The 27,199-nt window shown below is 39.6% G+C and overlaps 1 protein-coding gene across 4 annotated transcripts in view; it reads left to right on the top strand.

The window, feature by feature from the left end:
- Positions 1 to 22,651, top strand: part of RPS6KA6 (ribosomal protein S6 kinase A6) — a 35,656-nt gene extending 13,005 nt beyond the window's left edge. For 2 of the 4 annotated variants that reach the window (XM_085060682.1, XM_085060684.1), the window contains exons 4-22: positions 1,624 to 1,705; positions 2,484 to 2,564; positions 3,062 to 3,141; positions 5,959 to 6,065; positions 6,325 to 6,362; positions 7,437 to 7,579; positions 8,359 to 8,429; positions 9,701 to 9,789; positions 10,221 to 10,285; positions 11,718 to 11,820; positions 12,279 to 12,403; positions 12,689 to 12,814; positions 13,271 to 13,360; positions 14,012 to 14,170; positions 14,596 to 14,757; positions 15,141 to 15,217; positions 15,910 to 16,027; positions 17,059 to 17,199; positions 18,084 to 22,651. In XM_085060682.1, the coding sequence (XP_084916808.1) occupies positions 1,624 to 1,705; positions 2,484 to 2,564; positions 3,062 to 3,141; positions 5,959 to 6,065; positions 6,325 to 6,362; positions 7,437 to 7,579; positions 8,359 to 8,429; positions 9,701 to 9,789; positions 10,221 to 10,285; positions 11,718 to 11,820; positions 12,279 to 12,403; positions 12,689 to 12,814; positions 13,271 to 13,360; positions 14,012 to 14,170; positions 14,596 to 14,757; positions 15,141 to 15,217; positions 15,910 to 16,027; positions 17,059 to 17,199; positions 18,084 to 18,209 (1,983 nt within the window). In that variant the 3' untranslated portion in view covers positions 18,210 to 22,651. Of the gene's footprint in view, positions 1 to 1,623; positions 1,706 to 2,483; positions 2,565 to 3,061; positions 3,142 to 5,948; positions 6,071 to 6,324; positions 6,363 to 7,436; positions 7,580 to 8,358; positions 8,430 to 9,700; positions 9,790 to 10,220; positions 10,286 to 11,717; positions 11,821 to 12,278; positions 12,404 to 12,688; positions 12,815 to 13,270; positions 13,361 to 14,011; positions 14,171 to 14,595; positions 14,758 to 15,140; positions 15,218 to 15,909; positions 16,028 to 17,058; positions 17,200 to 18,083 lie in introns of all 4 variants that reach the window. The other 2 variants (XM_085060686.1, XM_085060683.1) reach the window with 2 other exon arrangements.
- Positions 22,652 to 27,199: the final 4,548 nt, after the last annotated feature.

Genomic DNA, 27,199 nt, shown 5'->3' with positions numbered 1-27,199 from the left:
AGCTGTGGGAGCTGGATGGTGCCTGTTGGACACCTTAGCTCAGATCTTTTTATCTCCCTTGCTTTCCACTGAAAAGAGAAAACAGACAAGGAAGATCAGTGACTGTTGCCTTCATGGTGTTTGTTTTCTCTTTCCAATTCTGCTCCCAGGGTCCTTCCTTTGGCCTTGGCAAACCACAGAGTTGGTTTGCTGGAGCCTGGTTTGGATATCAGTGCAGGATTTAACACTTCCATGGAAATAAAGGAATTATTAATTAAACCTCCTGTCCATTACTGAATTTCTCTTTTCATCCTTTGAGGAATGATTTGCCTTCCAAGGTAGATGTAGGGTTATGGGGGCTTTGCCTGCAAATTAAATAGATAGGTAGTGCTTCAGTAGTTTTCAGGTATTTTGGAAATTATTAGCTAAAATTTGTAACTTGTACATTAATTCCTTATGTTCTCAGAAGTTGCTGGTTATTAAGACTAAAATATTTCTATGTGACTATTATTTTATAGTTGTGATTGTATTAATCTACAGATTTTTTTTAGTTGCTGTTGTTCAGATTACACCCTTCACTACTTTCTGTCACCTTGAACCGTAGGGGAATACTGTTGTAGGTCAGTTATTGGGCAAAACTTATTAAAACAAAATGCCAGACAACCTTGAAACGTGGTGACAATTTTCTCCTAACCAGAGCTTAACATAAAAACAACCCTTCTCCCAACCCTGCACAATTTAGCCATCTCAGTGCTTGAATTTATGATTCTAGAATAGAAAATTTGACAAGATTGTTGAAAAATACATCTAATTTCTAGATAGTTGACAATTTCCAACTATATATATATATATAAAAAATCTAGTGTAAATGAAAGTCTGGATAAGGTGAGATCAGAGAGGCAGTTTTTGTTAGCTCTTGGCTTTCTCTTGTGACTTGTATGTTGTTTTTTACAGCAAAAACTAAGAATTCATAACTAATAATTGCTATTGCAAGCACAGCAATTTAGAAGTAGGAGCACATATCAAACCATTTTGTAAATTGGAAGATCTGGTAGTTAAAAATTAGTGTTGCTCCATGTATTTGTACTGCAATATTTTATCTAATACGCTTTTCTCAGTGTCAAGTTATATCCCATCTATCTTTAAAACTCTTCTGCAGTGAAAAGAGTAGAAAAACCTGTTGGAGTTGCTATTCCAGAGGGAAAGGGTGCTTTGATCTTAAATGTTGAGGTTTCTTTCCTTTCATCTCACCACTTGTACAGAATTCATTAATAAAATGAATGCTTCATGTTTGAGACTTGGGTCTTAAACCTCAGAAATCTCCTGGGAGGTGGCAGACCGGGCAGAATTGTCATTCTTCAAGAAAGTGATGGCAGGAAACATCTTTCTGTGAGAACATGTTTGATAAATGAGGAAAGAATCCAAGGTTTGTGGCCAGTGTGATGATGCTTCAGAGAGCTTGGTGCTGCTGCAGCTCTGATCTGATCAAGGAATGCAGTTTTGCTCTTCCTTTAAAGGTGTGTGCTTAGCAAAGAGCACTGGGAGCTGCCTGACATTAATAAGAGGTTTGCAAATGCTTTGTGAGAGTTTGGATTTGATTACCAAGCTTGCAGTGATTTTTAAAACTGGGCTTTGTATTGCCAGGTCTTCCTCGTGAGGAAGATAATTGGGCCTGATGCTGGGCAGCTTTATGCAATGAAAGTGTTGAAAAAAGCTTCTTTAAAAGGTAGGTCTGGCTTTCAGCTGGGGCTTTGGACTGTGGGGTTTAGTGCACCTGTGTTTAAAAGCTTTTTTTAATCCTAAACATTTGTCAGTGAGTTCATAACTCTTCCCTGACAGTAGGTTTTTTTTTAGAATAACTTGTAAGTTCATGTTTAAGTGTTATTTTAAATCTGGCCAGGTAGCTTTAATTATGTGGTCAGAAATGCTCTTTCAAAGTTTAAAATGGGATTATTTAATTCTGTTTAGACTTTTCATTATATGAAAACAAGTTAATTTCATAAACAGTTTTCCTTTTGTCTTTTGTTAAGTTTGAACTCTGCTGTGGTTAAAATTAAGTCATTCTCTTGTTCCAGGAGCCATAACAATTTAATTCCGTGTTTGGCTTTCAGGAGATACTTGAATGGGTGAAAGTCCACTGAGTGTAAATAGGACTTTCACTGTTAAAGGGGAAAAAGTAATCTTAAAAATATTTTATACTCAGTGCAGATAGTTAATTTAGAAGTTGAAGTTGGAAACATAGGAGACTTTTTCTTGAAAATAATATGGATTATGACAAAACATGGGGATGTGTTAGAAATATTATGAAGCAAATAAGAAAGTTGGGGCAGGCAAGAAACAAACCAGTTGTGAAAAAATCAGTTTTGTGGGAGACTTGAACATTAAAAACAAATAAGGTGACAAAAAAAGAGATTTCTTTAGGCAGCAAAGCCTTTCTGCTGTGTTTGTGTCACACCAAATGCATTTGTTTCACACAGTTTTGTTTTTTCCCTTGCTCTCCTCAGTTCGGGATCGAGTTCGTACCAAAATGGAGAGAGACATCTTGGTAGAAGTAAATCACCCATTCATTGTCAAACTGCACTATGGTTGGTATAGATTCCTTTCTCTTTGCCTACACTTCCTTTCATTCCTTGAAGGCACAGTTGCTCTCATTCTTTCTCATTTTTGGAGGGTCCAGGTTAGGTTCTAGCAACTTGAAAAATAAAGGAATGTAAAATATAAAAGTTTTAGGTTAAGCCCTCTTGAAATTAAAGATTTGCAGAGTTCTTTAAAGTTCTGCAGAGATTTTGTACTTTTCATTGATTTACAGCAAACCACAGTAATTGACATCCTTGCTATTTCCCTGTTTGACAAAGGAGAAATAAAAGAACATTATTTTAATCATCTCTCATGACTAAGATTGTCTTCTGTGAAGAAGCCAAGGAATCATTCAATAAATTACCTCATGTGCTGCTGAATTATTTCAGTTCTGTAGGAAAAGTATTGCCTGTGACTGAAACTTCCTATTTATTAAAGCATTCAGATCTGTTTTGCAGCTTTGTCATGCAACTATTGATTTTTGTTCTGTTTTGTTTTTTTAAAGCCTTTCAGACTGAAGGGAAGCTGTATTTAATATTGGATTTTCTCAGGGGAGGAGATGTATTCACACGATTATCCAAAGAGGTAAGTACCTAAAATTTTATCTCCACTCACTCTTAGACAGGGGTTGGGTTTTGTTGGTACAGGATTGCCTTCTAAACCTGTTTGCCCCCATATTTCTTGTCATAGTGAAGTTTTTAATAACTTAGTTGGGCTTTCCTTACATATTCTAGATTCTCTTCTATCCTTAAGAAACCCGAGTGTGTATTGATGAGTAGCCTAAGTTTTAATTTGGCATCTGCAAAGTACAGTTCTTTTGTCTAAAAATGTTTTGTTGCTTGGAAACACAACTGAAGTAAATGAATATTTAGCACTGAAGGAAGGGGATGTGGAGTTCTCATGCTCTTAGTCAGCTTAGGTGCTCCTGGAATCCTGCAGCCCTGAGAGGTTTCTGCTGCACTGTAAAATTGCCTTGTGCTGCAATCCAAATGCTCATCCTGACTCCCACAAAGTGCTTTTGAGCCCCCACTCCCCTCCATCCAGCCTTGACACACAACTGGACCTTTAATTTTTCATTTCTCTTTTTGTTTCCTGGAGGGAGAGCTTCAGAGGAGGGAATGGGATGCAGCTACAGGCTGTTGTTATTTTTTTTAAACATTTGCCATCAAATATTTATTATGTGTTACCTTAAGTGTTATGAACACGTTTAGAAGACTTTTATTTTCTTTTGGCAAACCTTTTATAAAGGTCTAAATTTTTAATGGCAGTTTCTCAACAGCTTCACAGCAAGAGAGGTTTTCAGTGTTTTCACCGCTGTAAATCCATTTATATTGCCAAAACACAGGAAAAGCCACTTTTCTAAATGAGAAAACTGTGTTACCTGACTGATTTTTTATTTTTTTTTTTATGGCATGAAGGAGGTTGTTTACTCCCAGTATGTAACACCAGGAGAGAGTTTTTTCCCCATATACTTTTCATAAAAATAAAAATTTTACTTTAGGAACAGGCAAAAGAGAAGGAAGAATTCAAAGGCATTTCTGTTAAAAGCTGAGCTTGGTAACACAGTCATTATGTCTAAGAATTGAGCTCAAAATTAATTAATCTGGAAGCTAAAATGGCTGTTAAAAACTTACAGTGACTGACTTGTCCCAGGTTATTGGAGCAGGAGGTAGGAAAGAGGTCAGGCTCTGCTTTGATATGGGATGTTTAATTACAGAGGAAATTCTGGAATAGCAGGAAGAGCTGTTCTCTTGCACTAACCCAGCTGGGATTATCCACTATGCAACATTCTTAAATAAGGGGTGCAAGGCTATCCATAATAATATCCCCTGGCTTTCTACCAGGGGTTGAAGGAGGGATGTATTCCCTGTGGGAGTCAAGAAGTCATAATTCTCAAGTTTTCTTACTGTTAAGACTCCCTGCTTTTTGGAAGACTTCAGTTACCTTCTATGCTGGTTTTTAAATATTTGCTGTGTATATAGATATTAAAAAAAAAAAAAAATCAGTGTTTTATTTTCTGGTGGGAATGTGAGGTAATTTGGAAAGTCTGTGGTAAACCACAGCCTATGGACAAGACACATGAGGATAAATTCCCTGTGGCATTTCATACTTTGCACACAAGGATTATTTTAAATTAATTTGGTTTAGTATGAAGTTATTAAAAGACTTTTGTTGGTCTGTAAATTCTAATGTGGGTAGGACAGTTTCGGCAGCGAGAGGAGTGTGTAATGAAGTTTTTATTGGTAATATTTAATGAAGCTGACTTGCATCATGTTGAACTTGACCCAGAGAACAGCTTTAAATGTCATTGTGGGGAGATGGTAGATTAGCATTTAGCATCATTGTATTCTGAGATTTGCATTTTGGCTGCTCCAAGGAGTAATGAAACCCAAGGAGTAATGAAATCCAAGGTTTCCTCTTGCTCTTTTGAAAGAGATGAACACGAGCATCAGCATTGCTCTTTAAAGGTGTGAAGGTGCCACAGTGAGGAGTGTAACAGCTTCATTGTTCACTAGGGTTAGCACCTGTCATTATGGAAATCAGGGAATATCTCTGTGCCTGGAGAACAGATCACAGCTGGGCAATTCCAGGTACAGAGCAGTGGCACTAAATCAGGAGCCCAGGCACCTTCATTTCAGCCTTGCTGGGCAGCTGCTGAGTGCCTGCTCTCCTATTCCTGCTGGATTCAGCAAATAAGGGAATAGTTCATGTAAAGCCCAAATTCACACCAGTCTTTTAAAGATTCCAAGCTTCCCCAGTAATTTGTAGAACATGACAAGAGCCAGAGCAGGTACAGTTTGTGTATATTAAATCAGAAGCAACCTGTGGAGTGTTCAGGACACAAGTGCATCTCTGCTCTAGAAGCAACATCAATTTTTCAGTGTCTCACCAGGGTCCTTTAATATTTTTTTCCTAAGAGCAGAGTAGGTTCTTCAGCTCCCAGATTGACATTATTGTCACCAGTGTTTTATTTTGCATGCTTTTTTCCTAAGCGATTTTTACTTTTTTCTTGAAATACTGTTAATGTGAATTCACACTCACCCAATACAGCAGCCGTGTACTAAATTTTATGATGCAGTGGAAAACTGTCTGGGATTGTGGCAGGAGGAGTGCTGGGGGTCAATTGCACCAAATACAACAATTAATTTATTATATGAAAGTTAATTAATGCTTTGCAGTAATGCTGATGGTTTCATTTAAGTATTGCAGGTAGTTTGTGTACTTCATAATTAACAGATATTAGTAAATCATTTCTCTTGGGTGAACTCATGAATTATGAGCTCACAAGGGACTTGTAAAACTAAGTTTGAAATTTAGGCAGACAGGAGTATATTTTTGTTAGATTGCAGTTTTAAAAACTGAAGACAAGATCAGAAGGTAAATCTATACAGTTCTTATTAGGTTATGTTTACAGAGGAAGATGTGAAATTCTACCTCGCAGAACTGGCCCTTGCTTTGGATCACCTTCACAGCTTGGGAATTGTGTACAGGGACCTGAAGCCAGAAAAGTAAAGTAAAATGTATTTTACCACTATTATGTGTATTTTGCTTGTTGCTTTGCCTTTTTCACTGTAAGAAATTAAAACTATTTCTTAGACTTTGTAAACAAATACAAAATGTAAACCAGAGATCTGATTTAAATGAAATCATATTTGCTTGTTAAAGTAATAACAGAATTTGATATCATAATTTCTAACTTGTATTTTAAATGTTACATGTAAACTTTGCTCTTTATGTGTTTTGGTGAATGTGAATTTTAATTTTCAGCATTTTGCTTGATGAAGCAGGACATATCAAGTTAACAGGTAGGCATCACTCATTAATACAGCTCTTTCTAAATAAGCTTTTCTGTGTTTTTCTATAACCAATTTGAAATGCTATAAAATTGCAGGAAAAGTTCTGTGAGGATCAGTTCAAATACATATCCTGGGAAATGATGTGTACAAAAGACTGGCTGTTTGGAAAACAAATTACTATATATTTCTTAAAGCTTTAAATTACATTTAAGGTGATGCTTTTGTACTGGAGATGTCATAATATATTTTAATCTGAGATATTGCTGTTATATGCCAAGAGAAAATTAAGTTTTTTAAACCCTCAAAGACTTCATGGAATAATGGTGATGGAAATCAGGTTTATAAAATGCATCCCTTTGAAAACTTAGTGTATTTAAATACAATTCAGTTGTAAATTTCTCGCTTCCTTCTGAAAGTGGAAATAACAAAGGTTGGGATCATTGATTAGCAATCATTTTACCCTAAGAAAAAAGGGATGTTTGAGAGCCTTGATGAGAGCTGAGCCAGTGTCAAGGACTTGTGTATTCAAAATAGGGGAAAAAAGTGTTCTGGGAATGAAATATTCTGGGAATGCAGGACTGTTCTGTACTGAACCTGAGTCAGGTTACAGAACCATGTTGCCTTACGTAACAACAGTATTTTTAGTCTGATTTTATTTATTCATCATTCAGTAAGACCAGACCATGAAGGCTGCATTCCCTTTGAAACTGATTTTTACTTCTATCCATGTTTTTGTGGGAATAAAGCAGGCAGTAAACAGAAAAAATGAGAACTTCTGAGTATCTTAGGGCTCTAATGTGGAGGATTTTAAATGCCGAGTTATTTCAGTAATAATTTTAATGGCTAATCATGAATTTAATGACTTTTAGAATGGTTTTGGAGGTGTGTAGTAAACTAAATGTGGTATCTCCAGATACCTGCAGTCTCTTCTTTCATGGAGAACTGTGATAATCATATTTCTGAAAATAACCAACCCAACCCTGTCAATGCTTGGATTTTGAAGTACCATATATTGATTTTTTTTATTTTTTTTTTCCCTTGGATTTCTTTACTGGCTGTATTCTTGTGATGCTGTTGTTGTAGACTTTGGACTCAGCAAGGAATCAGTAGACCAAGAGAAGAAAGCCTATTCTTTCTGTGGTACTGTAGAGTACATGGCTCCTGAAGTGGTAAACAGGCGAGGGCACAACCAGAGTGCTGACTGGTGGTCCTTTGGGGTCCTCATGGTACTGTATTTGCCTCTTGCTTCCCTTGCTAAGCTCTCAAAAATGCACTTAGAATAAGCTTGGCCAGTTCTAATTAGGAATGCTTGGGTAAGGGGGACAATTCAATAACTGAGTTGCTACTGGGTGGAATAAAATTGACTTTTCACCACTAAGGAGTATTTCTCAGGCACCAGAAATCCTGTGTGTCATCCATTAGTAGCTAAAACCAGTTGTAGTCAGTGTGAAACTTCATTTTGTGTATTTATTTTGCATGTTACTTGATAGTTAAATTTAAGAACAGACTTGAAGACTTGGTTTGAAGGTGTATTAATGTCATTTCTGTAAGAATTCCACAAAATTTATCTTGTGGAAGGAATGCTGGAATGGAGTAGTGAGATCAGACAGTCACTGCTGCCACTTCTGCCCTTGCTGGGATGTGCTAGAGCATCAGCCTGACATGCAGATGGACTTGAAAAATAAACTACTGTTCTAGAATTTACCATTCTTGCAGTTTTAAAAATATAGCAACATCTAAAACCTGGTTGTGGGGGAGATATTAATACTTTCAAGTAGCTTCTTAATGTAAAATTCTCCTCCATCATCATTATGTTACACTTACCATTATTACCATCATGTAAACTGCAACTGAGAACAGAATTTTAGATTTGGGAACATTTTCATAATCTTTTCAAAGTTCAAACCAGTCTGATGTAGAGATAGGAAAGAGTGCAGTGCTTAACACTTTGTTTCAGCAACTGGGGGAAGAAGTGTTGATTTAGATTAACATTTGTTCTTTCCAGTTTGAAATGCTTACTGGTACCCTGCCATTTCAAGGTAAAGATCGAAATGAGACTATGAATATGATACTGAAGTAAGTATATCTCCTTACTTTTTGAGAAGCCAGAAAATGTGATTTTAGACATGTTTAACAGCTTGTTATAACTTCTTGTGCAGCCTGGTCTGTGAAAGTTGTCCCTGTGGCAGGGGATGAGCTTTAAAGTCCCTTCCAGACCATTCTATGATTCTAAGAGCATTGAGCTGGAACAGAAACAAAAAAGCAAAGCCCCTTGATAAGCTTTAGATCCCAGACTGTGAAATGCCATTAAGTATCCCAGGCAATTAAAATCTTAGGGATGAATTTGTACTTTGATTGTGGGCGTATAATAAAGATAAGAACAGTGCATAATGACTTGGAGCAGCTTTATTTACACTCCTGTTGCTGATACACTCCCTTGCTACTGTTACAGCACACCTTGTTTTGTAAGCAGCAGGTGATCAGGTGTTGCTCTGTGTACAGATGTGTGGAGAACACTTACGTGCTCAAATTCTCATCTTAAATTACCCCAGTTACAACAGATGCTGTTGGACTGGACAGACTGGGTGAACTGGTGCTCAGTGAGTGGAGCTCGTGGGCAAATGTGTTCTTGTCTGTCTTTGTGCTCAGCTAACAAAGAGTTTCCTCCTAGCACAGGCAGATCCTTGGGCTCTCTGAGGGGTGATGGGGCAGGGAGGAGGGAGAATCTGTTCTTCCCAGCACAGGGCACTTGGGGCTCCATTTGGAGCTTGCCCTGAGTGGGAATTTATATGGGTTAGACCATGAACTGCCTCCCCTGCAGCTGCCAGTGATGCTGCAGTTCTGCACAAGAATTCCCTGCCTTGGCATTAGAGTTATCATTAAATAAATGAATGGTAAAGTCAGTGAGGTTTTATATGATGGCTCAATGAGGCCCTGCCCTGGAGGAATAATAGCAATCACTTCAAGGGGGTAATTGGGGATCTGGTGAGTCTCTTCTGGCAGTGAATTATCGGTAGTTATTGTGAAAAAACCTCCTGGTGACATGAAGATATCTTTGAAAATACTTGCATACTCCTGAGATAATTATTTTACTCTGTTTTAGCATAAAGCTTGCTTTGGGGACTTAGGTGGGGTTTGGTGATTTTGGTCTGATGTGGTTTTTCATTCTTGGATTTTGTTTATATTAAACCACTCATATAATACAAAACTTAAAAAGTTGATGAGTTAAGTATGTGCTCTTTATAGGGCTTTGGAATAGATCCTTGAAACATCAAACTCTGCAATGAAATCTATGTAGACAGTTTTTACTAAGTTTCTTCCTCTTACTTGTTCTCTCTTTTCTTTAGAGCAAAGCTTGGGATGCCTCAGTTCCTCAGTCCTGAAGCACAAAGTCTCCTGAGGATGCTGTTTAAAAGGAATCCATCAAATAGATTAGGTTGGTTCATTTATGTGGATCTTTAAATAATCAACTCAACCTGACTTTTTGTTAAAAAAAAAAAAGTAGTTGCTAGAGACCGTCAGGCTCTGGGTGATCAGTAACATTTGGGTTTAGACACTATTTCCTGTTAGTTTGGATCATGACTTGCTGGGTTTGGCCAAGGAATGGTCACTTCTTGGATCAGTGACTCTCAGGAGTGAGCCAAAGCTCTGACAGTGTCAGAGCAAAGAGTATTGACATTGTACTTGTGGTGTTCCTGTGCTCTATTTGCCTCCCTGAGTATTTTACATCTTTGGAATATTTCTGTATTCACAGTTCCCTCAAATAACCATGTCTGTGCAAACTTCTTAGAAATTAACTAAATTTTTAGTGCGATCTTCAAAGAAATTCCCCAAAGGTATGTTAAATACAGTGTTTTCTTTGTTCAGGAGCTGGTTCAGATGGAGTTGAAGAAATCAAGAGACATCCTTTTTTTTCTACTGTTGACTGGAATGTGAGTACCAGAGGATCTGAATTATAAAGCTGTTGTTAATTTTTCTGTGTGTTGAAGCATTGTAAGTATTTGCATCTGAATAGGGCACAGCAAACACTGCATTATTGCTGACTGGCATATCCTGACTTCTCCTGTAATTCCTTGGCATCTGGAACTGCAGTATTTACTGCATACAGAGAGTATTAATTATAAACTGTGCATTTGCTTTTTAAATAATTAGGAGTTGCAGCATTCTCAAGCATGAAGGGTCTGTTAGAGTATTTGCAGTTGGGAGAGGCTGCTGCTGTTCCCAGGAATCCTTCAGGAAGTGCCTGTCCAGTGCTTCCCTGCAGGGCACAGCAGCTCCCTGTGACTGTAACTGTCCTGGGCTTCCCTCCCCATCACTCCCATCCCAGTCACAGTTCAGGAACTGACTCATTTTTTAATGAGCACCCTGTGATTTTGCTCCGTGGTTCACTCATCCTCTGAGCTGTGTTTCCCAGAAACTTTCTCAAAGCCAAGATGCTCTGTGTGAAATAAATCTCCCTTTGCTGTGATGCAGCAGAAGGGTTGATGGAATAAATAAGATGTGGCTGTGCTGATAGAACTGCAGCCACACAGGGCTGTGCTTTGCTCACCTGTTTCTTTAAAGCCTCTCATCATTATCCATCTGTTTTATCTCTTGTATTTATTTCTGAAAAGTGATTTTTCTAGCTGTGCTTATGCAGCAGCTATCTCAGAATCCTGTTCAGCAGCCAGAGTTCTTAGTAAGAGCAAAACTTCACTGCTTTATGTGAATAGACTTCAAAAGTTGTTGTCTTGTTTGGCTTGATTATCTACTTTTTTTTACTTTTAAAGGGACTGATGTTGAAATAAATACCAACAGGGAACTTTGAAAGCTCAGCAATTCTGGCTCTTTCTTTTTTCTCTATATATTTCTTTAAAAAATGGACAATAATTTGTATTTATTTCACTCTGGTGGTGTTGATGACACTTTTATATTTTTTCTTCGGGATGAATTCAGGTCCCTTTTCTGTGTTTATTTTGTTTGGTTAGTTTGCTTGGTTGGTTTTTTTAAACTAAAATATACTATATGTTTTTGTGCAGGAAGGTTAAACTTAAAAAATACTGCAAAAAGATCTGAAAGGAGGAGAGAAATGGCAAGGAGATGCTCTCAGAAATTCCTGAATTTTTCAACATCTTTTGACATGAAATTTGCTGTTCCTTAGCTGTAAATGGGATTTATTGCAGATTTGAGATCTTTCCCATCTTTCCCTGATTTGGTTTGGTGGATTAGGAAAAACCTGGAGCAGAGCTTTGAGAATGGGCAATTCTTGCCAAGAGGGACATGCCTGTCACTAGTTGAGGTCTTTGTCCTTTACCCTTTATCTTGGCAAAATTACAGTGCCCATGGAAGGTTCATTGACTCTTAATTATCTTTGTCCTCCTTCAGAAACTCTTCAGAAGAGAAATTCAGCCTCCATTCAAACCTGCCTCTGGAAAGCCAGAAGATACTTTCTGTTTTGATCCAGAATTCACAGCAAAAACACCAAAAGGTAACTGTGCATGGCTATAAATTGGTGAGGTCTGTGGGACAAGAAGGTCAAATTCATGTTAAAACAACAAGCAAAAAGGCCAGGGACAAAGTTGAAAGGATGCACTGTGGTTCCAGAGCTTTGAAGGAGGATGTTCCCCTCAGCAGGTTCCTGTTCTTTGACTATTCTGCTAATCTTTGACTCAGGGAAAAAAAAATAGATGGAATATTAAAAGCTGGACTGTGATTTCCAGTTTTGATTAAAGTCAGACTTGCAGTTTTTGGGAGGAAGTATTTAATACTAAAAGTAAACTCTGATTTCAGCAGTGATTGTTTTTAGGGTCAGTATTTCATTGAGAAACATTATCATTATTATTGCTCAGTCTGTTTCAAGTTTCACTTCAGGTTCTCTATTGTGAATTTTTTTTTTCCTGCTGCATCCAACTTTTAAACTCTCTTCCCATGTTTGTTTGCCCCCAGATTCTCCAGGGGTCCCACCCAGTGCAAATGCCCACCAGCTCTTCAAGGGATTTAGTTTTGTTGCAACTACTACTGTAGAAGACCATAAAATATCACCCCTCACCAATATCCTGCCCATAGTCCAGGTAATGCTTTGTTTGGGGAAACTTCTTTGACATGTCAAAGGCTGACCAATATTTAGTGTTTACAGTTGTTTCTTCCTTTGTTGAGGAGACCATTATAAAATATGCCTTATTAAATAATTCCATGGGATATTTTTAATTTTAAAAAGTGAGTTATTGTTTTTTTCCGGGGCAGAATTTCAAAGAAAAATCATGAGCAAGCAGGATTAACTTTTGCTGTTGGAAACAGTGTAGTGGCAAAGAGAATCTTGTTGCTTTAGATAACCAATTACCTGTGTTTTTTTGAAGCAGCTTCATGGAAACAGTGCACAGTTCACTGATGTCTACGAACTGAAGGAAGATATTGGTGTGGGTTCCTACTCTGTCTGCAAGAGGTGTATCCACATAGCTACAAACATGGAGTTTGCTGTGAAGGTATTGCAATGAATTCCACTCTGACATGCTGAAAATATTGTCTAGTACATTTGAAAGTTTCAATTTGTGAATTTTCCAGTTACTGTGGCAGTTTATATGTTTATAAGTTGCAATCTTGAAAGCTGAAAATACTGTACAATGATGAGAACAGCTGAAATAAAATGAGATTCACAAGGGTGGAACTGGATTGCAGGGAATTAGTAATGCTTGAGACCAGTGCATTTCCTTGTTCAGTGGAGCAGGATAGGTTGCATTAATGATAGAATTTTACCAAGAATAGAGCAAGAAATTAATAAATTGGATGTAAAACTGGAAGATTCATTAGTCATGATTGGTAAGAAGTAATGAACTCTAGAATTTTTTTTTATTCTGTTGTTGAAATGAGAATATAAATACAAAAAAGTCTTTATTAAATAGACTTATTTTACAAGTTGTTTTTCCTGTTTTATTTTTCAGATAATTGATAAAAGCAAGAGGGATCCCTCAGAAGAAATCGAGATTCTCATGCGTTATGGGCAACATCCAAATATTATTACTTTAAAGGATGTAAGTGCCTCTTTCTCTGCTACCTCTTACTATACAATGCTCAAAAAATAAATGCAGATGTAGGGAGTTTATTTGGGTTCATCACATTTCTTTTACTTAGTGAAATATATTGGGAGAGCAGTACATCATAATGGAGGGAGCATCTCAAAATACAGTGTTGTCCCAATATTAAATTTTTCTAAAGGCTCTTTAACAAACTTGAAGTGAGAAATGATGCAAAGGTTAGAAATGCCATATTTCTTGTTTCAAATGAGCAGCCAAAGTGTTGTTAACCTGAGAAAGCAGTGGCCTGCATGTTGTGGTGTCTGTGCCAGAATGGCCCGTGGAAGGGAGGAGCAGTAGGGAGTGTAGGGCTGCTCTCCTCTTCCAGCAGAAGTTCTTACACCGAGAAATTGAATTGAGAGTGATGAATTAACAACTTGAATTGAGAGTGATGAATTAACACTTGAGTCATGAACTCCCAGGATGACACATGAGCTGCCTTGCACTCCCTGCTTTGGCAGCCCCTGCTGTTTGTGCTGCCCGTTCCTGTGGGAGGAGGGGAGCAGCACAGTCTGAAACTTGGATTTATGGCCATGTGTAACTAGAGATGTTGTTTTCCAGTAGCTCTGTGTGTATTGGGTGTGAGTGCACTGTTAACCCTCTCCCCAGGTGTATGATGATGGCAGATTCATCTACCTGGTCACGGAGCTGATGAAGGGTGGGGAGCTGCTGGACAGGATCCTGAGGCAGAAATTCTTCTCGGAGCGAGAGGCCAGCGCTGTGCTCTTCACCATTGCCAAGACTGTGGACTACCTGCACTGCCAGGGAGTGAGTGAGCCTTTGCACCCACCTCACACCCCTGGCCCAGCTCTGGAATTACCAATCCCTTTCCCTGGCTGCTTTGCCTGCCATGTTTTCACCCTGCAAGGTTTTGTATTTTATCACAAAGGTGAATAATAGAAACAACTCATCCCGTTATTGTGGCAAAGCCTTTTGACTCAACACTTGGTGAAACAGCAGATTTTTGTTCTCTTATGCTTGTTGCCAAATGGGGATATTAATTCCAGTTGCATTATGAGCCAGGAGGTTTTTTATTATGTTACTTGGACTAGTTTTTTTTGTACTTCAAAGTTATATAGTTGTTTAGGACTGTTCATAATGATATTCATCTAGAGAATAGCTTTTATAAATTGTAAATTACAGATGTACCTGCTCCTCCTAAATGATGGCTTTTCAAATGTCTTTGTTTAAAGGTGGTGCACCGAGACCTTAAACCCAGTAATATTTTATATACTGATGACTCAAACAATGCTGATTCCATCAGGATTTGTGATTTTGGATTTGCAAAACAACTTCGAGGAGAAAATGGACTACTTCTAACTCCCTGCTACACTGCAAACTTTGTGGCACCAGAGGTATTTCAAGCTGCTGTGTTTCCTTTATACTGTTTTTGATGCATCAAGTGCTTAAACTTTTCAGCAATGCTTGGAAAAAACCCTCAAAAATTCTGTTACTTTCCTTTAAATATAATCACACATGCTATTCAAATGCTGGTGCATGTGTTTATTCTAAACCTGCTTAAAAAACAGCAGAGTCCACCCTCCAAAATAAGATGTGAGCCTGTTGAAAATCTTGGAATGATATTCTGGGAACAAGAAATATTGTTGGTATTTACTGCCACCTGAATATTAAAAAACCAACACATGACATGATCCAGGGATTGACTTACCTTAGGTTGTGGTGTTGGTTTGGGGTTTTTTTAATATATGGCAAGTCTTTAACACTCTTTGTTTCATAGGTTCTCATGAGACAGGGATATGATGCTGCTTGTGACATATGGAGCTTGGGAGTTCTCCTTTACACAATGTTGGCAGGGTGAGAATATTTCTGAGCTGTTTTGTTTACCTAAAATCCCAGAATGTTGCCTGAATCCCTGCTTCCATAGAAATGGTGAGGCATTGCCACTCAGGTGGGACAGGCAGCTCTGAGTCAAAACCAAATAAACCAGCTTTAGCTCACAAGTAGGATCAAGGCTTCTCTTCCCATAGTGCAGGACTTGGGGGTGCCAAAGACTTCCCCCAGCTGCCAGGAGGGGAATTGAGGCTGTGAAAATACCTGGTGGTTTTCTTTTTATCCTGCAGCTTGTTGTGCTCCCACCTCATCCCCTTTCCTCATCTTGTGTGTCTCCTGCCCCAGGCTGCATGCCTGGCTCTGTGGAGAACCCTCTGGGTTGTGATCTCTGGAGTTTCCTAAACCTCCCAACCTGATGAAGCTCTAGGAAGCATCTAGTGGCCAAATGAGAGATGTTTGCTGAATTCTGCTCTGACAGAAAAAGAGCAGGTTTTTAGCCTTATGGCAAGATCCTGTCTGTTAGAAATGAGTCTCTTGATAAATCTGTACTTCTCATGTAATATCAGAAATATTAATAGTATTTAATAGTGTGTGTATGTATTCTGTGATGTGTGTCTGTTGGCAGTGGGATATTGACTCTGATTCATGAGATTTCACCAATTTCTTGCAGTTTTTTCCAATAACAAGGTGTTTTTATTGGTTTTTTCTTTCAACAGCTATACTCCATTTGCCAATGGTCCCAATGATACTCCTGAGGAGATCCTAGTACGGATAGGCAGTGGAAAATTCTCTCTAAGTGGAGGCAACTGGGACACTGTTTCAGATGCAGCAAAGGTGTTAAATGTGTTTTGATTTTATATTTTTGTAGAATTCCAATGAAATCTTCTGAACTTTACTGACTAGACTTGTCTAGAAGTGTAGTTTGTTATTATTATCTGCAAACTTTAAAGCAGGAAAGGATATCTTTTATGTTTAAAGACTCCATCTGTAATCAATATGGATTCCCTGGGATGGTGTTGACCCACTCTGTGGGTATCTTAATCACAAGTATTATCTTTTAAAAAGATCAGCATTAATATGAAATATTAGTATTTAAATACTTTTTTCTGATCCTTTGGAACTGCACTATTTGTTCATTTCAGTAGGAGTGATTCAGAATGCTTGTTGGCTGCTGCTGTCTTAGCACGAGAAATTCAGTCCTGTGTATTTAAGAATGCTTCACATTTTGTACCTAAAACAAAGGGAACATTCTGTCAGCTTGCTCATATTTGGGTTTTATTTCAAACTGTTGCTGAGTCTGTTCCATGCCCTTCCCGCCCACATCTCCTTGGGACCAACGTTGTAATTAGTAGCTTATTGCTAATGCTTCTAGCAGGCAAAAACAAGTGTCCACTGCTGTTGGCTTTATTCTTTCTGTGGCTTCTTGAAGGAAAAATTTGTTGCTGGTGTCTCACTGTCTGTGAATTCAGTTGTAGTAAGGAGTCAGCAGAGCCCAGCGTGCAGAATGAACAAGGAGAGAGATTTGCAAATAATAGCTTTCCTCCATAAAATCTGCCTGCTACATTTTAATAGGATTTCTAGTCTTTAAAAGATTATATTCATCATAAACATGAAAGGCACAACAGTGAGTTCCTCTGCAATCAAGGCTGGCTCTGTTGAACTGCTCCAATAGTACAACACATTGTTCTCAGCCTTCTGCAGTGTCAGGGCACAGAATGATCCTGTTTGTCTGCTGACTTCTGTGTGTTTGCATTGTGTTCATCCCTCCACATCGGGTGCTTCTCTCATTGCTGCCACCACTGATGCTTTCAAGGCCACCTGAGGTGATTTGGACTGAGCAATGTGTGTTTTCCCTTTCCCTGCAGGACTTGTTGTCACACATGCTGCACGTGGATCCCCACCAGCGGTACACGGCCGAGCAGGTGCTGAAGCATTCCTGGATTGCCTGCAGGGACCAGCTGCCTCATTACCAGCTCAACAGGCAAGATGCCCCACATCTAGTAAAGGTAAACCCACCTGGGATGCTGCTTGAGCTGGGGGCTGTGCGAGGAGTTGAGTTGGTTTAGAGCTGCAGACTGAATTCTCATTTTTTCTGTTGGCTTTCCTTAGTCATGACACATTTAAGCTACTTAGTGAGACAAATTCATGGAATTGTGGAATGGTTTGTGCTGGGAGGGACCTTAGAGCTTGTCCATCCACCCCTTGCCATGGGCAGGGACACCTTCCACTGTCTCAGGTTGCTCCAAGCCCTGTCCAACCTGGCCTGGGACACTTCCAGGGATCCAGGGGCAGCCACAGCTTCTCTGGGCACTCTGTGCCAGGGCCTCCCCACCCTCACAGGGAACAATTCCTTCCCAATATCCCATCTAACCCTGCCCTTGGGCAGAGGGAAACCATTCCCCCTTGTTCTGGCACTACATAGCCTTTTATGAAGTCCCTCTCCAAATTATTGGCAAATAATTCTTTTTAACCTCTGTGTAAAGGACCAGATTTTTCTGTGTATTTTTAAAGGTAGTTCTAGAGTTATCTCCTAAGTCAGGACCTGAATAGCCACTAAAGTGGCTGCATTTGAGAAATAGGTGCTAATCTTGCTTGAAAGATAAAAATTCTGACCTACATTAACAGGTGACTCCTACGTCTAAGGTATATAAAAGAAATACAAAGGAAAGAAAAGAAATGTCAGACACCCATGCCTAGACATTAGAAGGATTCAACACTAGGTGGTTTTTTCCCTAACAAACAATAGAGAATTCACATGACCTGGCATAAAAGTCTTGCTTGGTTTTAATGGAGTTAATTGCGTATTGAATGTTTAATTGCCTTATTTTCTGATTAAAACCTTTATATATAAATATGAATTGCTATCATTATGTATTTCCTTTTTCTCTAGGGAGCCATGGCTGCTACATATTCTGCACTGAATCACAAGACATTTCAGCCAGTGCTGGAGCCTGTGGCAGCCTCCAGTTTAGCTCAGCGACGGAGCATGAAAAAGCTCACATCCACAGACTTATAGATCCACTGGGACACCTGAGCAGACACAAGCAAGGGGGAAACCCAACAAGTGGCTCTGTTTTGCCTGACCTGTGATCAAAAGGCATCTATGGTTTCCTGCTACACTACTTGAATTCTGTAAAAGTCCTTTTTTTAAAGAGAAAAGAAAAAAAAATCCACAGGTTCATACTGTGTTTGTTTTACAGGCCATATCTGTTAAATTAATTTAAACATCAGGTACACCATAATGAATTTCTCTACACTGTCCTTTGAGATCTGTTGCAAATATTCTTTCACATTCTGTATAGTTTTGCTGAGTTCAGTTAAGAAAAAATGGTTTAGGGGACCGTTGCCAATGACCAAGTTGTAGATAAAGTGTCAGTGTGAGTTTTCTTTGCTTCACACCTTTAGACCCTGCTGTGAAATTCTGGGCAAATTCTGAATTTTTTAATTGGGCACTTTGTTCATTCAACTCAATTCCTTTACCTTGTCTGTGGTATTATGCAAAGCTGACCAGTGTGATGTGCCAGTGCTAATTCATCACTGCTGATTTGGCAGGTCTGTGTTTGCATGGTGCCAGTAACTGAGGAGTTCCTGTGGAAATACAAACCAAAGGGATGTGCAAAATCCTGCACTTAAATCTGATCACTTGTGACCCAAAAGAAATGCTGGTTGTGGCCTCTGACAGGAAAATGAACGTTTCTGGTTGTTACCACAAATTGTGTTCTGCTCTGAGCTGGAGAGAGTCAATATGTGCAGAAACTGTCAAAATTAAGGCTCTCAGACACACTGGTACCACTTCAAGACAACATCGTGCAAAACTCAATCCTTTATTTATATTTTCCATCCATTAGTACAACTTCTGTGTTATTTTCCTCAGTAGTCTTTCCACTGAATACACCCAGTATCAGGTTTGTTTGGCATATGAGACAAACTGACACTTTATTATAACCAACTTGGCACTTGGGGTTTATTTTTTATTTATTTGATTTATTTTTAATAGAACGTTGCTTCTCTCTGACTCTCTCGCCGCATGTACAAATATTACAGAACAGAAATGCAAATTTCTCTTTGCCTAACTGTAGGGGTAGCTGGGAAAATAAATAAGCCTTGCAGTGTGCCCAGATAAGGGAATTCTGACCAAGAAATTCCACAGTTATGGACAAATTCCTGTCAGCATCCTGTGGCCAGCACTCCCTCACCCTCTCTGTCCAGTGTTAGGAGTTCAGCTGTTCCTAAATGCTCTGGGGGAGAGGAAATCCATTTCAGGGCCAGAATTACCTTGGGGTTTCCTGACTCAAAACCAATGCTAACTGCTGGTAGTTCATTCAGAGATTCACTTAGAAGTGTTTTCAAAAGTTGTAGCCACTGAGCAGTTGTAGTGACATAGCAGGATGACATTAACTATTAACTATATTAGTGACATTAGTCTGTGAAGTGACCAAAAGTCAAACATAGTTCAGACTCATTTGTCATCATTGAATTTTCAATTGCAAGGCCCCAGGGCTAGCAGAAATCAGTATTTTGGGACAGGAAAAAATAACTTCCAAGAGAATTCTGGCCCAAGCACCAGGAGTGGTGGTGCTAACTCAGATCTCCCAAGAGGTGTTGGCTGGGTTTTGCTTATACCTGTGAAGGACTTGGTGGTGTTGGAAGTACTTTTAGATAAGCTGCTTTCTTCTGTTGTGGTGGGGAAAGATGGACATTATCTGGCCAAATAGTTAGGTATGAATATATGTAGATTTGAGACATAACGATATAGCAAACATAGCTGTGCTCTTTGTATCATGCAGAACATCCCCCAGATGGAATTTCTTGAGTGTTTGATAGATGTTGGAAGCTTTAGGGGCCATTTGTGCCTAGTTTTGAGGTGCCTGTTGGACATGCTTGAAAGCTTATCAAAGAACACAACTGCTTCCTGGAAAGCTCCTTGTTTAGTACAAAATCTGCCCCTTCTGCAGCTCCTTCATCCTCCTTTTCCTTACTGAAGACCTTTGCCAGCAAGAATGCCTGGAAACCTCTTGTCTCCACTCTGTCAGGGTCATTTTAATGTAAATTTACAGGTGACTGCTAGAAGAATTTGAATGAACTCAAAAAAAGGGCAGAAGTGGTGGAAATTAAACCACCTGAGCCCAGGTCAAAGTATGTGGGTTGAAATGTAGTCCTAAAAGCTGTGTTGGGGATAAGAGGTAATGTAAGGCCTGGAACACAATGAAAATGTCAAACTTGAATTGTCTTTCCTGTAAGGCAGCAGCTGGTCTTTAATGGCTTTACCCATGAATCATTGAACAGTGTTTCTGTTGGTATTTTCTTTCAGCTTGCTTAGAAGCACCACAGTTTATAAGCACCTTAAAAGCATTTTGCACAAGAGCAGTTGGAAGGAGCTGAAGGGACTCAAGTTGTTCTTGATGTGCAGCACAAAGGTGGTGAGAGGAAAAGAACACAAGGTGGATGTTCTGATTTATAACAGAGTATTTAAAACATCTGTAAATTATCCCTGTTTTATATCACCTCTGGCCTTTAGTGCAAGTGGTACTCCAGGGGTAAAAGTGAAGTTTAGTGACTGCAATGTTATAAAGTTGTCTAATTGTGGGGAAAACATGGATATGTTATACATGACAGGCCAGTGTACCCTGGTATGCCAATTGTAATCCTTGATTTTGGGGGAAAGTTCCCTTGCTCTGACTATTTCAGCATATCAGTCTTTGAAATATTTGGGATATGCAGGAACACGAAAGAGTTCACTTGCAGTTTACTTTTACTTACTTAACAATCATCTTTTTGATGCTCCTTTGGGAATTTCTTGCCTGTTTCTCATCCCTTTCTTCCCCAGCTTAGGTTTTGATATCTGAAAGTAGCCTGGTCTGCTCATGAGCTGTCAGTTAAAGGTTTAGATGGAAGAACAGGTAATGGGAAGGTGCTCTGGCTGCAGCAAAAGGTTGGTGGAAATAGTTTCATATAATCTGGGCACAGTTCAAGTTTACAAACTTACTGCCTTACTGAGGAAAAACTCAAATTTTCACAAAGGCTCATAATTACACAGAAATAGGCATTTAGACTAAAGGAATTTCCACAGATCTAAATAATAAATGATAAAATACTTTGGCTGTGGCTTCCTAGCCAGTGTTCACTTGAGGCCTCTGAATGTTCTTGCAGCCAGAGAAGGAATCCAGACCTCACCCAAGTCAGTCATGTTGAGCTTGAATTCTGTCTTCCATGTTTCAGTTCCTTTTCCAAAGCTGATCTTCATCTGTCCAGTAGCTGAAATAACCTCTAGCAAACTTCAGCAGTTGGGAGTTCTTGCAGTGTACTTAGAGGCTGCTCTGTAGAGCTGAGTTAAGTGAATTACACAAGGTTATTATAATTCTTCTGGTTTGTATCAGTGAAATTAGGCTAAAACATCAATGCAAACACAGGATTTTATGTACTTCTGTAGCACTTAAGTTTTTCAGTCCTATCCAGAACTAAAAGTTGCAAATATTTGTGGGAGGGGAGGGAGGAGCAAGTTTTTCTTTCTCAAAGTTTCCAGAAAGCTCCTGAAGCTGTGACCATAATAGAGTCCATATGTAATCCTATAGGAGCTCTGTAGGGTTAAAAACATAAAATTCTCCTTAAAAGTTTGTAACAAAACTGTTAGATGTGCACTGATAGCTGTTGGTAGCACCCCTGCACTTCATTCATACCACACCAGCCTTCTGCATCAACATCTCTGTCCCTGCTGCAGTTATTTTTTAAATATTTGCTCTCCCAAATTATGTTGTTCCTTGGGAACAGAAGAATGGATACAAATTTGGAAACCTCACCATTAATGTATTGCTGAAGCCAATAGAGTATTGTAATATAATTAAGAAATAATTCTAATAATTAGAAAATCCCACCCAAAATCATCAGCTGGTTTTCTTGAGTTTTTTTCCTATGTAATGAAAACAAACTTTCTCTGAAAGCTTTAAAAGATACTTAATTGATCATATCTCTTAATTATGAATTTTTGGGCAATAGCTTCTTACCAACAGGGATTTTGAATAACCTTGAATCCTCTTGTGGGATTTTTCACACGAGGACTGAGGATGCTGGAGGTGGATCTGCTTTGCAGCACCAGGTGTTCAGGTTTGGGTGTTTTGAGCAGTGTTTGCTAATTAATTAATTAATTGCATTGTCATAATGTCCCAAGCACTTTGGCATCTTGCACTGATGCTCTGGTTAAGAGCTGAAACTCTCCTGGCACGTGGCTAAATCTCCATAAAGGGCATTAATTGAGAACAGTGTGCAATGAATTCCATGCTCTCTGAGGTACTTCAAAGATGAAACTCTACACAAGGTCCCCGTTATCAGATATTGTAACTGTCATTTCTTTCTCTTAAGCATATTGTGGATTTTGTATCATACTGTATTTATTTCATTTAATTTTAAAAGAAATGTTTTCTTTAAAGCTCTGTATATATTGACATTAAAGTTTGCATTGTACTACGTTCTCCTCTTCTTGCAAGGCTGGCTCTGGCAGTGCAGTGGTGTTTCTATTGGCACTGCTGCCTTCAATTACAACACACCAAAGACACCCTCAAAATTGTATTTATTTTTGTCAAACTCCCTGAATAATCATAAAGGTACAGCTTTAATTAGCTGCCAGTTCCTTGAGTACCAGGATAAAAGGGTTGCAAATTCATAATACTTTGTAATTGACAGAAATCCATCACTTATGCTTTGGAAGTTCACTTGCTGCTGTTTTCCAGATGGATATAAAAAACAATGAGCAAACATTCCTAAATTAAATGTATGTGAATTATTTCATAAACCTTGCCAAAAATCTCACATACATCAAGAGCTATTTATAAATTTATATTCAGTCAAGTGTTTCACGCCACACTTGCAATAAAACAGACATTCAGTGGTAGGATTGATGTGTTACCTCAGGGTGGGATCATCTTCCTCTCTATATTTTTTAGGTGCCTATTAAATTTGACTTTATTTATTAGAGAATAATTTTCCTGCAAGGATCTGTTCCTTCCAAAATAGACACTTGCATTACAAGTGGCAGGAGTGACATTAAAAACTGGATTTAAAATCCTACTGAGGTAACTGCTGGTGCTGTTTGTATTCAAAATGATTTACAGATACTTTATTTTTTGGAATGCACAGGCAGGTTTTCCCACATTTGTCCCAGGTGCTGTTTGCTGTCACAAGACACTGCTTTTGCCAGCACTGCTGGCAGAGAAGGGAGTGACTGAAGCTGTAGAGGAGGCAGCAGGTAAAAAAAGGTTCCAAGATGGTGATGATTTGCTTGATTTCATTCTAGATAGGCAGGAAAAAATGATCAAATGGGACAAAAACATTACTCTAGAATAGTTTTAAGAAGCCCTGAGTCTCAGGTATTGAGATGTGCAGGTGTTGCTAGTGGGAGAAGAGACAAGGCATGGATTAAAAGCCAACCTTGCTGAATGTTTTCAGAAACCAGGGAGAGGAATGAGCCAAGTGTTAGAAAAGAGACTCCAGAATGTGCCTTAATCTCATCCTGCACTCCTTGTTTTCCTGCAAATTTTGGTTCTCAGGAGTTGTTTTCCCCGTGATTCATCTCTGAAGCTTTATGACTGTAAGAGGCACCTTCCCACGTCTCTTTTGTGCATTTATGGGGTGCAAAATGTTTCAAGGTAAAGATGTTCCCACCTTTGCTTGCCCCTGCAGTGGCAGGAAGAGGGAGCAGGTGTCTGCTGGCAATTTTGTCAAAATATGTATTTAACTGTATTTATTTTAACCTGTTTAACAATTCCCCTCCAGAACTTCTGGGCAATTTCTCTCAGAAGCTGGGGTGTCTTGTGGGCTTCTTGAAAGACACTGAAAGCTTTTGGCAGAGGTGAGGTCAGTGCTGCAGTCCCTTAAGGCACTGTTTGGGCAGGGGCTCCCTTGCAGCTGCATTTTTTTCTACAATTCCAGCCTTGGAGCAAATCCTGGACTCTCCAGAGCTGGTTTGGGGCCTCTGATTTTTTGGCATCCACAGTGTTCTACCCAGAGCAATCCTGTACCAAGCTGTGCTTAATGCACAGAAGTGTAATGCCCTAATGCTGGCTGGCTGTGCAGATCCCTTTATTCCTCAACAGCTGCATTTCTGGCTCTTGTGGCCCTCAGCATCCAGGTTTGTGTCCTGCACTCTGTGGAGAGGATGCACAATTACAGAGACACCTCTTAACTTAAGGGGTTTTATTGCTTCTAAAGGGTTTTGATGGGGGATTGCAGTATAATGTTGATGGGGTTGTGCCTGTCCCATCCCTGGCAGTGTCCCAAGCCAGGCTGGATGGGGCTTGGAGCAACCTGGGGTAGTGGAAGGTGTGCCTGCCTGTGGTGGGGTGGAAAGAAATGGGCTTGAACCACCCTTCAAATCACAGTTGTTTTGTTTTTTTTTTCTATGATTCCTGCATTTATGGAGTGCTGACACAGGCACTGTATGCCTAACCTGGCACCTGGCTGTGCTGAAAGCCTCGTTGGAAGGGCTTGCTACTAAACTGAAAGCTGATCCCAGAGCAAGGCGTTCGAAACAGGCATTGTGTCATCTTCTGCTAGGTTTGGGCTGAATTTAATCATTCCATGGTGAGACAGCAACGAGGAGCAGGGATGGGGAAGGAGATACAATTCGTCATTGCTCTTCTCTGGGGAAACTGGTGCCGGGTGGTGACAGAGTCACAGTGACCCCAAAGCGCTGGGGATGCTGTGCTTGGCTCGGGATGCTGGCGCTGCGCTGCCGCTCCCGGTACTCGCTGGCTGTCCCGGGGGATGCGCAGGTCCTGTGCCGGCATTGCCGGTGTTTGCCGTGCCCTCATTCCCTGTGTTTCCCGTTCCCGCACTCCCGGTGTTTCCCGTTCCCTCACTCCCGGTGTTGGTCGCGGTTCCCCCGGCGCAGCGCTGCGCTCCCCGCAGCCCCCAGGAGATGGAAGCAGCGCTCCGCAAGCAGCTCCCGAGCCTTCCCGCCGGGACTGATCTGCCTGGAGCCCTCCGGGGCTCAGCGCGGCTGGAGGATGCTCTGCCAGGAGTTGGAGCTCAGCTGCAGTGTTGCAATTCATTCGAGTTTTGTTGCTTTACTTATTTCTTCCTCTTGAGAATATCTTGTTCTCCTGGCTCTCTTGTTTTCCCGCCTGTGGGATGTGGCTGTGTGATCCCTTCGTGTCCACATCCCGAAGAATTTACTGGAACAGCTTCATGTCTGCTGCTCCATTGCTGATCCTGCAACTCTCGGCTGCAGAGCAGGGAAGCAGAACCAGCAGGACCAAACGTGGAGCATCTCTCTGACCCCAGAGGTCACACCTGGGCAAGGATTTCCCAATATTGGGAAAGAAGGAGCAGGAATCATGAAATCGCAGATTATCCTGAATCGGGAGAGACCCCCAAGCATCATGAGTCCAACTCCTGGCTCTGCACAGACATCCCAACGATCCCACATTGTCCAAGTGCTCCTGGAGCTGAGCAGGGCTGTGATGGTTCGCTGATCTAGGGCTAAAACCTCAAAATGCAGATTTTTGAGGTAAATAGGAATATTTTGGTTCCAAGTAGAGACCAGATGTATATTTTTAGGGATTTTTCAAAGCTCTTAAACTCTAGGAGAGGTGATTGAAACACCTGTATGCTGGTAAATACAACTTAGTGCATGTTTACTGTTTACATTAGGAAATTTATTACAATTTAAATTACAATTTATTACAATTTAAAATACTCCGATACTGCAGGGTTCAGCATCTGGAGTAAACAGTACCATAGAAAACCTCTCATTAAATTCTGTCAGTAAAACAACAATTTAGGAATAGAAATTATTTAAGATCTTGTTTTGCCAGGTTAGAAAAATCGCATTATGATCAAGCTGAAGGTGTCACTGGTCTTGGCAGGGCTGTTGGACTAAATGGGTTTTAAAGGTCTCTTCCAACCCAAAAGAAGATATTTCCTTGTGCTGCTCAGGCTCCTGCTGCAGATGGGGGAGCAGGAAATGAACCTCAAGTTAATTAACAGCTCCAGCTGCTAATTCCCCCTGCACCAGCCCAGGAAGAGTGGGTTTGCTCATTCCCTATGCCCCATGGAAAATGATCAAACTCTGAAATAGCTGAAAGAATTAATTTAAATGAGCTGCCAGTGCTTGTCAGGGAGGGGAAAAGGGCAGATTTGAGGAACTTAGTAATGTAACTCAAAGTTCCCAGCAAACTCCTGACAAAGGCAATGTAAACTTGGTTTCAAATTAATTATTGCAAATAAACATTTGAAATGCTACAGGCCAAATTAATATTTCAGAATTCTTCACTATTTATTACTGTGCTTAATTTTCTTACTTAAATATAATTTGGGCCTACGGCTGTTAAGAATTTAATTTTTGAGGTACTTTAATGAATTATAAAACATGTTTTAAACAGAAATGAATAGCTAATAAATGCCAAAAGTGATTAATTTTCTGAAACGTGCGAAGGCCTTTGTATTTAATTAAAAAGAAATGCCCTAAATTGTTGGAAAGTGAAGAGAAAGAAAATACAGAGTGGATCAATTGAAGTTTGAATTAATTTACTAAATCGCAAATAGTTTTCCCTTTGCTGTGGTAATATGTTCTTCCATGAGTCTCCAATCCTTCCAGGAATTTCCAATCCTTTTTTTGTATCATTTAGGCAAGGTGGTGACAAAGACATGCTCTGAACCCCAACCCCCTGGATGAGCAATACTTTACTCTGTTTAAAATTGACATATTTTAACTTTCCGGGATAATACAACATCAAAGGTACATGTTTTTATAATCCTGGAGTTTTCTGATTATTTTAACATATTGGGCTTTCTTTAAGTGAAAATGAAATGGTGAGAATGAGGTTTTCATACTTCAGGTGAGCTTTTAAATCTAAATTTCGAATCCGGGGCTTGTGTGATGCGTAAAATTATATGAGGTGAGATTTATGTGCAGAACTTCCTGCACGCTGGGATGGCAATACCTGCCATTAATTTTTTTTGTGGCTTGAAACTGAGGTTGATTTAGATGCTTTCATCCCAAGGGAAGAGACA

Source organism: Lichenostomus cassidix, chromosome 4A, assembly GCF_008360975.1.
Source record: "Lichenostomus cassidix isolate B80296 chromosome 4A, HeHo_3.0, whole genome shotgun sequence".
NCBI lineage: Eukaryota > Metazoa > Chordata > Aves > Passeriformes > Meliphagidae > Lichenostomus > Lichenostomus cassidix.
Note: the sequence above shows the minus strand (reverse complement) of the source record. Positions and strands in the feature narration are given on the sequence as shown.